We start from the raw sequence: 14333 nt of genomic DNA on the forward strand, positions 1-14333 counted from the left end.
AAGATCAAAGAGATCGCCTAGAGCCCTAGATCTAGCCGCTTGGTCTGTCCAATGGTCCAAAAGTCTCCTTCTTGTTGCTTCTCCTCCCCCTTTTATAGGTCTCCTGTCCTTGATGCCCTAATTTCGTACCTCTTTGGGCCTTGATGCGAGAGGCTGAGTATGCGGGCCTGGACAAAGTTCCTTCCAAGCCGGGTACTTTTGGTCGGCTTACTCGACCGGGTAAAAGTACTCTAAGGTCGAGCCGATACGTTTGGTCGCCGAGCCGACCAAACTAATCCAACTTGCTGGATTAGGGCATGTTATTCGATAGACCTTGTGGAGGGATGTAATCCTTCTCTTAAATGGAGTCATCGAACAAAAAACCTTGCTTCTTCAATTATCTAAGCTTGGAAAGGCGTGTCAGAACAACTTGTAGAGATACTGATAAGTTGGACATGTTACTTTAGGGGTAAAATAAAAATCAAAATGAGTTTGGCAAAGAGAAGGGTAATCCTCTAATATTAATAGCGCGTGGAGATATATAATCAAATTTTCTCTAAAAAATAACCTAAAGCGTTCGATTCAAAATTACATATAAAAATATTATTTTGAACTCATGAATATATGTATATAAAATATAACCAAATTGTAACAATTTTATAGTTCTTTATTTTATTAATATGTTTTGAGTCATCCCATAATATATATATATATATATATATATATATATATAATTTTTACAAAAATAATATGTTTTTATTTTAGTTAGAACTTTTAGATATAAGAAACTGATTAATCCAATTACTCATTTTGTGAGTATATTGACTTACATATATTCTTGCAAATTCATATTAAAATATAATTATTATTTTTTATTTTAATTAAACCAAATCATATTAGTTTTATTTATCATATTAGTTCAGTTCTTCATCTTAGGTGTGTAAGTATATTTTCGTTATATATTTAATAATTTTCTATATTATACTTTTTTAAAAAAATATTAGAAAATAAAGTGATGAGCAGTAAAAAGATGTCTAAATGAACATAACTAATAAAATTTTGAAAGGTTTTGAAAGCACATCAATATTTATAATAATTAAAATATTTTATGACTTCTGAGTAATTTTATACAGATTCATTAAAATTTAAATTGAAAAATATTTCAAATAATCTTAAACATGATAATTCATATTTGCTTGGGTATTTTGATTGTTGTTATGTTTGGTTCTACTAACATAAAGAAAAAAAATAAAATTAAAAAGAAAGCTAAATATTAAACAAAAATATTTTAATAATGATAAAGTATAATATTTTTAGTTCACTAAAAGTATCTAAATTTGGATCGAAAAAATTATAAAAAAAGAAATCAACCTTCGGCAAAAAAAAGGCGACCTAATGGCATCCACGCCGCCACATGATTTGATCGGAAATTTCGACGGCAAGCAAGGTTCTGATGGAGATGGAGATGGAGATGGAGTTGATAGGGGAACAGAAAAGGATGAGAATGAGCGTCTTCTGGAGTCATTGATGGCGGAAGGTGGAGATGCAAGTGATGTGTGTGCTGCGGTTAGGGTTAATCTTGAAGGGGAAAACATGAGTGAGGCGGACATTCCGGTGAATCTCTCATAGTATCGGATAGTCAATGGAAAGAGGAATTTTTTCCAAAAGAGACTGTCCCAGATCGAGAAATCGAGAAGGAGAAGATCTCTTACGCGGAGATTGTGAACGATGGATTCTCTCCTAAACCCAACCCGGAGTTTAAGGTAGTTGATGGTGTAGATGATATTGAGATCCCGGTGGAGGTTTTGAGGATGTCGAGCCGCTTTGGAAGAGTTTTGTGGTTGGTTACTTCATGGGTGATTCCCCTTTCATTGGGTCAATTCACTCTACTTTTAATCGGATCTGGAGCCCTCCAAAGTCAAAGATTGATGTGCAGTTCATTAGCAAGAGGACTATTTTATTCAGGATTGAGGATGTACAGATGAGGAAGCAGTTCTTGCGGAGGAAGTATTGGCATATTGCTGATGCTCCAATGGTTGTTAGTGAGTGGAATCCGGCAACTGCTCAGGATCCACCTGATCTTACTGCTTTACCTCTGTGGGTGGATTTGGTGAATGTTCCTGGCTATCTCTATTTGCTGGAGAGCCTTCGCTTCCCATCTCGTACTACGGGAAATTTGTTAAGCGTCATCCAAATACTGAGAGGTGTGTGCATATGGATGTGGCAAGGGTGCTGGTGGAGGTAAATTAGTGAAACCATTGCCCAGAAAATCTGTTTCAAGGACAGAGATCAACGAAGTACTATTGTGCAAGTGAACTATCTGTTGCTTCCATCACGTTATACTTCATGTGATGGATGGGGACATTTGTTGCAGGATTGTACTAAGGTAAAACAGTATACTATCCTTCGAAGGGACCAAGTTGTGGAGAAGCAGTCTAGTGCATCTGATTCGGATAGACAGCTAGGAAATTATGGATCTGATGTCTCTGGAAAGGGTAAAGAAGTGGTCCTCAAATTGATAGATGATTTGGAAAGGGTTGAAGTGAATACGCAGATTCAGCATGTGGCAGATAATCAGGGTCTGGTGTATAGGAAAAGATACTTTTTCATTGAATAATGACTTTGTACATTGGTGTTTTATATATATACACCGTAGGAGGTTATGAGAATATATACAAGAAGATATGATTTAGATAAAATATTAATTGTGAAGATATGTATATGTTCTATACGCCCCCTCAAGATAGATGGCAAGAGGAGAGTCCTATCTTGTCCAAATGCGAAGCAAGCAACATACGAGAGACTGATTTAGTAAGTGCATATGCAAGCTGATCTTTGGATGACACATGAGCAACACGCACTACAAGAATTATTGAAAATAGCTAAGGACTGGCGAAGAAATTTCCGTAACCATAATTATTAGCAATGAAAGTTGGGATGGATAGCGATGAAACAAATAAATGTTAAGTTTGTAGCTAATATGTAGCTATCTGTAGCTAACTAGCTACGAATATGATCCGTAAGTATTTTCTAGCTAAATAGCTACTAATTAGCGAGGAATAAATTGTTGCCGAAAGATTTATAGTTTCAAACACACGGCTATCAATATTTATGTATCTAACTAATATGTATGTGTTATATGTTTGAAATTTTCGTTTGTGATATATGTTCGAAACTAGTAATATTTGAATTAAGATAATGTGTATTTGTGTTATATGTTTGAAACATTTGAATTTTTATGCTTATTGTGTTTGGTTGATACTTGAGTTAGAGATTATAGTATATGGCTTAGATTTTAGGAGTTTGTGGTTTAGGACTTATATTTAACTTTTAAACTTAAATTCAAACTATAATATAATCATAATACATGTAAAATTAATAAAAAGAATTACAATTAATTAATGATTGAAAAAATGAAGAAATGCTATCATTGGTGTATCAAGAACGACGAGGATGACTATCTTAGGATTAGGGGTTGTAGGTTTAGAGGTTACACTTTAAAATATGAAATTTATATTTTTAGGGATTACAAGAGTATAATATCCGGCTCCAATTATATTTCCCTCCATAGGATTTGACTCCAAAAATTGGCTCCTATAATATTTTGGGTTTGGGCTCAAATTCATTTTTAGCCCAAATTTATCATAGTGCACAAAACACTAACAAGTCTCTCGACACTCAGAAAAAAATAAAAACTTTACCTCGCTCTCTCGGACTCTCCGATCTTTCTCTCTCAACACCAACTAGTCACCTCCGACTCTCCTTCTCGTTCTCTCCTCTGACCAGAATCCTCATGGCTTCCACCTGACTACTCACGAATCGTTGTCGCATACGATCACCCGAGTTAAATCTCCTCGGTTAGTTCTTCTTCTTCTTCTATGACTTGTTTTAGATTAGGGTTTTGATTTGTCCCTTGTTCTTGTTGTTGTTGTTGCTGTTATTCTTCTTCTCCTGCTATTTATTGTTTCTGGATTAGCCATCGATTATGGTTTCAATTAGTTTCAGTGTTAAGGTTTTGATTCGGGTCAGTGTAGGATTAGGGTTTCGATTTGGGGGTTTTTAGCTTACGGTTTCGATTTGGGTCAGTGTAGGTTTAGGGTTTCTGTTTGGGGACAAATGAATGTTCTGTACTAGTCCTCGATTATGATTGTTCTCATCTCATCTCTGTTTTGCTGGTTTTCCTAACGGTTTGGGGAAAAATGAATGTTCTGTACAAATGAATGTTTCGTTTAAAAATTAGTTTTTGAAATCGATCTTTTGTTTTGGGAAAATTTTCACCGAATGTTCTTCTTATCTTGTGATAGATCCCCATTGACAAGTGATGGTACGTTTGTACTTATTACTCCAGCTCGACCATGAAGAGGAGGTTCCAACTCAAAAACATCAGTCACCACTTATGCGAGTTCATGCTTATTTCTCGGTATTGTTTTGTAATTTTGTTTCTGGTTTTGTTGCTTTAGTATTTTATACTTGCTAGTAAATGATTGAGTAGTTATTTATTTGTTAATGGCACTATGTGACACTCATATACTTGATCTTTATTGTTTAATAATTTGCTCTTTCGTTTTTTTCATCTGGTTTTGTAGATAGCCAAGCCATATAAAGGTATGTTGTTCGAACTTGGAACAACACACATAGAAAATTATGATCCCATTAATCCACCAGCCATTGTTTTTACTTTTCAGGCTAGTTGGAGCCTGGGTTTTAAATAGCGTATGGACGAGGTGCTCGACTCTCGCCAAGCGCCATGGCGAGAAAAGTCAATCGTCATGTGTTAAACACATGCAAAAAATATCAATTTTATGTTTCCAATTCTAAGTTATGTTAAGCTGTTGTTAAAGACAGTAAAGAGAAAACCAAAACATCAATTTCACTGATAGCATAAAAGCTTAAAGCCAAAACACCAATTCGAGTACGTGTAATCTAAAAGAGCATAATCATTAATATTAGAAAACCTAAAACTCTAAATATCTGATTCTCAGTTTTGCTTTCTAAGAAAATATAAGGATTTTTAACGTTAAAATCCATTAACTATGTTTGTTTTGGGCAAAAATTCTCAAACTAAGTATTTAACGTAAAAGCCTCCGAACTAAATTTATTTAATGAAGTAAATTCTAACAAGTCATAACTACCAATACTACCGGTAAATCTTTAGTTTAGGGGTTTCTACATTAAGTAAACATAGTTGAGGGGTTTTACCATTAAAAATCAAACAATCAAAATTTTATAATATTATTTAAAAATTAGTAACTTAAATTTTCAAAATTAGCATTTTTAAATTTTTTTTGTAAATATATGAGTTTAATGTTTTTTTAACATCAACATTATATATGTATAAATTAAAAATGTAAAAACCGAGAAAATATAACAAAAATTATATAAAGAATTTAGACGCAATAAGACTTTCTTCCCTAGATTCCGGATCAGACATATTCCAAGAGCACAAAATACTATGGCGGACAAGCTTGCAAGTGGTGCGAAAAGTTATCCTTCAACTATGTTATATGTAGATTCAATACTTTCGGTTTGGTTTTCTGAATCGCGCGGTCCAGTTACTTAGTTCTCGCTTATGCTGTAAAAAAAAAGTTACTAATTTTTAAATGATATTATAAAATTTTGATTTTTTTGTTTTTTAAAATTTTAATGGTAAAACCCCTCAACTATGTTTATTTAATGTAGAAACTCCTAAATTAAAGATTTACCGGTAGTAATGGTAATTATGACCTGCTAGGGTTTAATTTATTAAATAACGTTAGTTTTAGGGTTTTTCCATTAAATACTTAGTTTGAGGGTTTTTACCCTAAACAAACTTAGTTGAAGGGTTTTAACGTTAAAAATCCAAAATATAATATATGAGAATAGAGAACTAACCGGTAGAAGGAAAGAAGAGCTAAGGGTGTGCATAGAGTTAGGAACAATAGAGAAAAAAGAGCTGGTGGAGAACTTAGGGGTTGTATTACTATAATATAGTAGACTGTATTAGGGTTTGTCGTAGATTATATTATACGGCAAAGCTTACATATTAAACCGAATTTGGTTTGATAACCAAAATATGTACAAACCAAACCATGATGGTTTGAGAAGAATCAATGGAGCGTCGCTAGAGGCGCCTTATAACAAATAGTAAATCGTTCAATGGCGATCGCTTTGTGTACCTCGCCTAGCCTTGGGGTCTTGAGGCAATGAGGACATCGCAAGACGTGGCCAAGCGCCACGGCGAGGATAGCGAGCGCTATTTTAAACCAAGGTTGGAGCGAGATTTGATCAATCTGATAGGGGCTGTCAACATGATGAGCAAGCAACTGACTCTATTATGTGAAGCTAAAGATGTCACAGTACCACCAATACCAGAAGCTGAGAAACCACATAATACATCAAAGCATCCCCAAAAACAAACATCACCAACTGATGTGGCATCAGCTCATCCGATTCTTCTCTATCCCCTCCTCCCCATCACCAACAAGAAGAGAATCTAAATATGGCAATCAACAAACAAACAAACGAGTTTGATGTTTTCTTACCACTGCTTGAAGTTTTGTTATGTTTTTAATTTTCACTTATTAGTTTAGCTTCTTGTTTGTGTACTAGAAGTTTAAAATCGACATTTTTGTTATGTATGATAATTTCAGATTTCTTATAATAATATAATCTCTTAAAATTTTTGATATAGTCATATTTTTGTTTTAAAAATTAAGCTTTGTTCGTTGATATTTTCGAATCCAGAATTTGTAACAAAATCCATAGCTATATTTGCTATAATTTAGCTAAGGATATATTGTAGTTAAATGTTGTAGCTGTTTGGACACAAAAATTCTGTTGCTATAACCGTCACTAATGAGCTACGGAAAATGCTGTAGCCATGTCATTGCAATTAGCTACGACAATTGTTCTCGCGAATCCGTTGCGAGGTTGCTACGAATTGGTGACGGTTCACAGTTAGCGTCGGTGCTGAGGCCACCACTTCCATCCGTCACCATCCGCTGCCTTCTGTTTTCTAGCTACGGATTGGTTCTTCTAGCTACAAAAAAATCAGTAGCTATTTCTTTAATTTCTTGTAGTGACGAAGTATACCTGCTTGGACCAGTTGACGTATGAATTGATAGTCCAGAGCTACAAGTTTCATCCGAGAATCAAAGACATGGTTGGCACACAGATAAGTAGCCCCAACATTATCACAGCAGATGACAGGTTGTGAAGTAAGTTTAACACCAAGTTCTTGAAGAAGAGACTTGATCCAGACCAGATCGGTAGCTGTGTCAGCAACAGAGGTACTCAGCCTCAGTAGAAGAGCGGGCAACTGTTTTCTGCTTCTTGGAAGACCATGTAATGGGATGCGATCCAAGGTAAAAAATATTGGCACTGGACGATGTGAAGTCATCGCCATTACCAGCCCAATCAGGGTCTAAAAAGGCGTGAAGAGAGAGAGATTGTTGTTGCTACGAAAGACAATACCATGATCTCGAGTGCCTGCGAGATATCTTAGAACGTGTTTTGCAGCTAACCAATGAATGTCTGTGGGGGCATGTATGAATTGAGACAGTTTGATGATAGCGAACGCAATGTTTGGCCTCGTAAAGTGAAGATACTGCAAACTGCCGACTACAGTGTAATACTTTGAAGCATCATCTAGAGGTGAACCAGAGGTGAGTTTCAGGCGGAGATCTTTTTGCATAGGAGTCGCGACTGGTTTCGTGTTTGTCATGTTGACACGAACAAGCAAGTCATTGATGTACTTGCGTTGAATGAGTAGCAAGCCAGAGGGAGTACGTGTGACCTCAATTCCCAGAAAATAACTGAGCTCTCCCAAGTCTTTAAGTAAGAAGCGCTTGCTAAAGAGATCAATGAACTGTTGGGTTTGGTGTGAGTTGTTGCCAGTGATGACGATGTCGTCAACGTATACAAGAACAAACATCACTAGATTTGGTTGATGCAACACAAAAATGATGCAACGGCAAGAGAGTTGACAAATCCAGATAGCTCAAACTACCAGGCACAAGGTGCTTGTTTCAAATCGTACAATGCTTTGCGAATCTTGCAGACGTAATGCGGTTTGTTACGATCAAAAATCCAACTGGCTGATGCATGTAAACATCTTCACTTAAGTTACCTTGTAAAAAGGCATTGCTCACATCAAGTTGACGTAGATCCCAACCATACGAAACTGCCAAGCTGAGAACCAGTCGAATTGTAGGAGGTTTGATTACCGGACTGAAGGTAGCATGAAAGTCAATACCCGGTCTTTGATGATATCCTTTGCCTACAAGTCGAGATTTGCGTTGTTTCACGTTCCCTTGAGGATCACGCTTGATTCTATAGATCCATCGATTGCCAATCAGGTTGTACGAGGGATTAGGAGGCACTAAGTCCCATGTATGATGTCGGACCTGAGAGTCAAAATCCTCACTCATGGGTGCACGCCATAGTTTGTTACGGAGAGCCTGTGTTGCTGGTTCGATCTCAGAGTGAGCAAATGCTGTAGCTGGAAAAGAGAACCTCTGCACTGGTTTTGAAGTATTGTTTTTAGACCGAGTGATCTTCGGGTGAAAGTTGTCTGAGTGCATCACCATTGTAGCAGAGCCACTTGTATCAGCTGACGAAGTAGCGGTTGCAGTTCCTACATCACCTCCATCAAATGTAAGAGAAACATCTGTATCATTAGTGAGCAGCATAGGTGAAATGGAGTATTAGACTGAACCGCATAAGTGATCTCAGGCTCTGTGTTAGCCTGTTGCGTAGTGTCAGAGGATGAAGTGTTTTGAGACTGATTTGTAGTTGCTTCAAAAGCTAGCACTGTAGTTTCTGGTGAGAGATCCGAACCTGGGGGCTGTACCGCAGATGGTGGCGGGAGTGACTGTGTCGAGATGACTGTGAAGGGAACCGAAATCTCAGTGGCAAGACCGGAGATATTTTAGGAGCTGGAGATGAAAGCTTTTTGAATGGAAATTGTGTTTCAACAAACTGAACATGACGAGAGACATAAAGGCAATGAGAAGTGAGATCAAGACATAAAAAGGCACATTGAGAGATAGAATAACCAAAGAAGATGCATGGAGTGGATCTGTTATCAAGCTTGTGATTTGTGTAAGGACGAGGCCATGGATAACACAGGCAGCTAAACACCTTAAGTTTCAGATAATTAGGCGCCAAGATAAACAACTTCTCATACGGATTTGAATTTGACAGCGTCAATGTAGGAAGTCGATTAATCAGGTAGACAGCAGAAGGAAGAGCATAACTCCAGTTCGTGACTGGAATCGAAGCATGAGAGAGGAGAGCAAGCCCTGTACGCGATGTGACGATGTATGCGTTCTGAGAAGCCATTGTGTTGCGGTGTGTGTGGCGGAGATATCAGATGAGTAACTCCATTTTGACTGAGATAGTTCGCAAGAACCAAATATTCTCCACCATTGTCACTATGAAATGTTATCAGACGGTGTTGTAGTCGGTTTTCAACAAGAGCTTTCCATCTTATAAAAGTATCACGAACATCAGATTTTGTCAAAAGAGGATAGAACCACACACAGTGCGTATAATGATCAACGAAGATAACATAATATTTGTAGCCATCAACAGAATGAACCGGTGACGTCCAGACATCTGAAAACACAAGTTGAAGTGGTTTTGATGATGACATAGAAGAAGTTGAGAAAGGGATTTTGTGGCTTTTGTTTATGGAGCAATCTTGATAATGAAAAGAAGTACTTTTATTAGAGACTGAAAGAATTGAATTTGAAACAAGAGTTTTTAAAATTGGAATAGCAGGATGGCCTAGTCTAGAGTGACAAAGTGACAAAGGAACTGAAATTTGAGAAGAGGGTAATGATGGCGATACGAAAGCTGGATCAGGAGCTCGACATGGCCACTCATAACCACCATTCTTGAACTTGCCCACTAGAACTTGCGCCCCCGAGTTGATAACTTTCACCTAAAAGTTATGTGGGAAAAATTTCACAAAAACATCATTGTCAGTACACAGCTTGTTAACCGAAACTATATTTGTAGCAGCACTTGGAACTCGTAAAACATCATGTAAGAAAAGTGATCGAGTTGGAGAATGTAGATTTTCCAAACCAGTGTGTGTAATCTGCTGACCTTTACCATCAGCAACAATGACTTCTTCAGCACCATTATAGAGCGAGTGCGTGGAGAGATTGGCAACGTCCGAGGTAATGTGATGAGAGGCGCCACTGTCCATTAGTCAAGCTGGTGTTTCCTGGTACTGCAGTGCGGTATTGTAAACTTGTGGTGCTGTTTGGAAACAGCCACGGGATGACGTTTGTTGTTGCTCAGAAGCGACAATGCGGAACTAGGAACATTGTTGTGTTTTGTGGCCTTGAAATCCACAGGCCTGGCTGGCACTTTCCAAGGTACGGTTTAGAGTACCTCTGATTGTTGTTGTTCTGTGAAATGGACTTTTGAAGGGTCCTAATTCAAATCATGTAGTATTTAAGATGTCAATCCATTTCTAAGAGTTTTGATGCAAATAGAATTCAGGTTCAAACTTAAGCTAAATGCAATCAAAGTGATGAGGTGATTTGATTAAGCTAACAAGGTTCTAACACAATTAACTAGCAACTTTCAAGCAAATGGATAAATAAGGAATCATGGGCATAGGAATTTGATTTCAGATGACTAAGATTTAATCGAAAATTGCAAGGTTTCAATCAACACATTCCCCTAAGTCTAGATAGCAATTCTAAGCAAGTTCTTTTCCAAGACAAAAACTCATTTACTCTCATTGATCAAACATCAAATTTCTTTGGTTTGTGTCAATCAAACAATGATTAAGAATAGATCATTCAACTTTCTAAACTCCCCTAACATCAAATCCCTTTGGTAGGGTAAGCTAAGAGCATGTTGAGTTGGCTCTGACATTTCATCGAACACCTTTCGGGCAATGAAATGTCTAGAGTTCAAATCTAAAATGACCAACTCTAGATTAGCATTAGGATCACTCAATCAAGCAAGGAAACATATTACTCTACTCTAAACATTCTAGATCATCACTTAATCATCCTAATCATCCTAACCCATGAATCCAAAAAAGACTACTCACTCATTATCATGGTAGACACTAAATCATTAGTTGATCTAAGTCTAAACATGATAAATGATGAAAGTAATCAAGCAAACACAAGAGAATATGATCAAGATTAGATCTTTCACCCAAAAGTGGCTGTTGATTAGATAGAAAACAAGATAAATCCTAAGATTAGGTCTAAAAAGTATTTATAAAGGCTTAAAACTCGAACTGGGTCGACCCGACAAACCCGGGTTTGACCCGAAAGACAAATGGATGAGCTGGTCTTGGCATCGACCGCAGACGGCTCCAACCCGCGGCCTTGGTCCACGGTCTGTGTCATCAAAACTCGACCTCTCGGGCGAGAATCCACGGACTACCTTCGTTTGCAGTACACGTCTGCAGCCGACCACACCAACCCCGAGCTCTGGGGTCCGATTCCGCGGACTGGTGTTGTCCGCGGATTCCGTCCGCGGGATTGTCCGTCTCGGCTGATCTCTCGGGAACGATTCCGCGGCCTGGTCCAGTCCGACCTGGTTGTCCGCGGCTTGGTCCATCTTCTTGACTTTGCCCCTTTTCTTCATGCTTACCCATCAAACTCTCCAAACTTCAACTCGAGATTTTCCAAACCTAACATACTACACATGCATATGCTATGTACTTAATTAGACTCTAAATGCATCTTAAATGATCTAAATGAGTATGGAAATTATGCTTAAAACTATGTAAAATCTCAAGACATCAACTCCCCCAAACTTGTCATTTACTTGTCCACAAGTAAACTTTCAAGAGCTAAAGGGAGAGAGGTTTGAAAATGGGAACTCATAACCAAAAGAACACTCTCTGGCCTTCAACTTAACATCCCAAGGAAAATATAGCAAATACCATGAGCAACCCTCTTAGTACACTCTAGCTTCTTAAGGCTTATCAAGACTCTTTTATCTTTACACAAGTTGCATTGCCATTCATCCAACAAGTTCCTTAGCCAACTCTCATATTTATTCACACGGACACACACACAAAGTGAATTCTTGCAAATAGATATTTGATCTCAATCATTTGGTTTGGTGAGAGAAGATGGTTTAATGTGAAGAAAATTGGGTTTCAAATATATTATTTATAGTGACTCACACTCAAGAATAGGAGCAAGAGCATTATGCAAAATTTATGTAAGAAAATGAGCAATTCATGCATACAATACCTTGTTCTCATCATTCTACCATTTTCTTAAGTAGTATCAAGTTCTACCCATCTTTTTCTTCATTCCCAAACCCAAAATACACTAACTTTCATCTCGCACCCAATGAACACTCTTTTCTTTCCTTTGATTTCAACCAACTAGGGACTCTTCTTTTCTTTTCTTTTTTTCTTTTTTTTTTTTAGACTTTAAATCTTTTTGGCTCAGCTCTTTTTTTTTTCTTTTCCCCACTCACTTATTGTTTCTTTGATTATTATTATTATTATTATTATTTTTGGGAGGGGGTTCTATTTATACTCTAGAGCTTCTCTTTTCTAACTTTCTTTGTCCCTAGGAGTTTCTTTTCTTTAAGCACTCTTTTTGGTTCATTTCTTTCACTCAATCTGTCTCATTCCCAAGATTAAAAGAATTTAAACTCACAAACCCAAAAACCATCCTAGAGGCTAGCCTAAATGAAGTCCCAATGCTAACCAAAGATGAGAACAACCCTATTGTCGCTCCTAATACTCTCAAGATTTTGCACATGACATGCTATCAATAAAAGACCTCACTCAAGCAAATTAATGTTGGCTTCAAAGAATGGTGAGGGTTAATGGGTATGAGAGTGCCATTTGGGTTAACAAAGATTGGTACAAGGAGAGAAAGATAACCCAAATGTGTATATTATCCATGATCAAGTATGCAAATGCCCATATGCAAGAGAGATTAAGTTCATTAAGCCTTAGTTCATTTGGAGTTGGTTTCAAGAACAATGTCAGTCATCAAGCAAGCAACATGTTTCAAGAAGGGTTTTCAAGGCTCGAAGCTTACAAGTTTTTTCAAGAGATGCTTAAGCTACTTGATATGTTTAGCTAGGATGTCAAATTGAGTTCTAGACATGTGTTCTTTACAAGGTTTCTCCCAATGCATGAATGCAATATAAATGCTCCTAGACTTAATCTTAAAGATGCAAATGATGCAAGTAAATGTTTCTTTTTGTGATTTTTGAAATTTTCAATTTTTGTTGATTTTCTATGCAAATAATTATTCACAATGCAATGCATGAGAGTTAATGACAAGTAGACAGAACAAAACACAATGTGAGATAGTAGACTCTCCCCCAAACTTACTTCACACAGTCCCTTGTGTGAGAATAAGCTCAAAGAAGAGATCTAAGGGAAAGACATAAACATGATAACTAAGTACTTACAAAGGTAGGATGCACTTACTTGAAGTTGGCTGTCATGAGAGAGGGGAAATGAGGAGGGAGGACTTGTTGTCACCTTGGAATTTTCGACATGACCTTTGGGAATTTTTGAGAATTCCCCCAAACTTGTCCTTAAGCTTATTCAAACACACTAAAAGAAGAAAAATATATATAGAAATATATACAAAGGATACCATGAGACTTCCTCCCAAGTGAGCTTGTTTTAAATCTCTAGCTTGACTTTCCTTCCAATTGGCTAGTGAAGAGGAGGATCTTTCCCACCTTCAAGACTGATGGTGAGGACTTGAGAGAGAAGCTCTTGAAGCTTGATTGGATCATCTTGGAGCTGTGGAGTGATGATGGCCTTTGCAATTGAGAATGGTGTAGACTTTTCCTTGCATTTGATCTTGTACTCAATAGCTCCATCCTTGAACTTCATTGGGTGAAGAGTGAGAGTGTGTGGCATCATATCAAGAGGTGAAGGGTGAGGTTCTTTCATCATCTTCTTCTTGCCATGAGCAGCCTTTGTAGCTCTACTCACCTCCTCCTTTGTAGCACTTTCCAAGTGCTCATCACACATCTCTTTAGAGGACTCTCTATCAAGACATTCTTTTCTACTAACAACCATTTCATCCTTGATCTTTTCAATGGAAGGTTCTCCACAAGTGATGGTTCCACAATACTCAAAATTCATCATTGGAGATTTGATTGGGTAGTAAACAGCTTTGTTCACATTGAGGAGTGTGTCCTTCTTGTTGGCAAAGTCAATGCAAGCTCCTACTGTTGTGAGAAATGGTGTTTCAAGGATCAATAAGACTCTCTTCTCAGTTGCCATCTTCAAAACAGTGAGATCAATAGGGATGATGCAGTCTTCAATCTTCATAGGGTAGTCTTTGATTAAGCCTAATGGAGTTGTTGAAGAAGAGTCTCCAAACATGAGTGAAGATGTG

The 14333-nt window shown here is 37.4% G+C and overlaps 2 protein-coding genes and 1 long non-coding RNA gene across 3 annotated transcripts; 2 read left to right on the forward strand and 1 right to left on the reverse strand.

Moving 5' to 3' along the window:
- Positions 1 to 1328: 1328 nt before the first annotated feature.
- Positions 1329 to 2941, forward strand: LOC106339981. The gene is made up of 2 exons (XM_013778835.1): positions 1329 to 2220; positions 2354 to 2941. The coding sequence occupies exons 1-2, from the start codon at positions 1832 to 1834 to the stop codon at positions 2367 to 2369; spliced, it is 405 nt and encodes a 134-aa protein (XP_013634289.1). The 5' UTR covers positions 1329 to 1831; the 3' UTR covers positions 2370 to 2941.
- A 717-nt stretch (positions 2942 to 3658) lies between these two features.
- LOC106341362 lies at positions 3659 to 4903 on the forward strand. The gene is made up of 4 exons (XR_001269619.1): positions 3659 to 3836; positions 4284 to 4399; positions 4566 to 4584; positions 4665 to 4903. It is a non-coding gene; the product is annotated as an uncharacterized LOC106341362 (long non-coding RNA).
- A 1492-nt stretch (positions 4904 to 6395) lies between these two features.
- Positions 6396 to 11583, reverse strand: LOC106338387. Its single transcript, XM_013777375.1, has 5 exons — positions 11250 to 11583; positions 8087 to 8626; positions 7432 to 7893; positions 7051 to 7230; positions 6396 to 6451 (listed from the first exon to the last, which is right to left on the reverse strand). The coding sequence occupies exons 1-5, from the start codon at positions 11581 to 11583 to the stop codon at positions 6396 to 6398; spliced, it is 1572 nt and encodes a 523-aa protein (XP_013632829.1).
- Positions 11584 to 14333: the final 2750 nt, after the last annotated feature.

Source organism: Brassica oleracea, chromosome C4, assembly GCF_000695525.1.
Source record: "Brassica oleracea var. oleracea cultivar TO1000 chromosome C4, BOL, whole genome shotgun sequence".
Taxonomy (NCBI): Eukaryota; Viridiplantae; Streptophyta; class Magnoliopsida; order Brassicales; family Brassicaceae; genus Brassica; species Brassica oleracea.

Bases quoted from the DNA above. Each gene is read 5' to 3' on its own strand.
- LOC106339981 (XM_013778835.1), top strand. From the start codon at position 1,832: ATGGGTGATTCCCCTTTCATTGGGTCAATTCACTCTACTTTTAATCGG.
- LOC106338387 (XM_013777375.1), bottom strand. From the start codon at position 11,583: ATGAAGAAAAGGGGCAAAGTCAAGAAGATGGACCAAGCCGCGGACAAC. The intron at 8,627-11,249 runs GTTTGTCGGGTC...CTAATGATACAG, and splicing joins GTCTTTCGGGTCAAACCCGG to ATGTTTCTCTTACATTTGAT. The intron at 6,452-7,050 runs GTATACTTCGTC...TGCCATATTTAG, and splicing joins ACGTCAACTGGTCCAAGCAG to ATTCTCTTCTTGTTGGTGAT.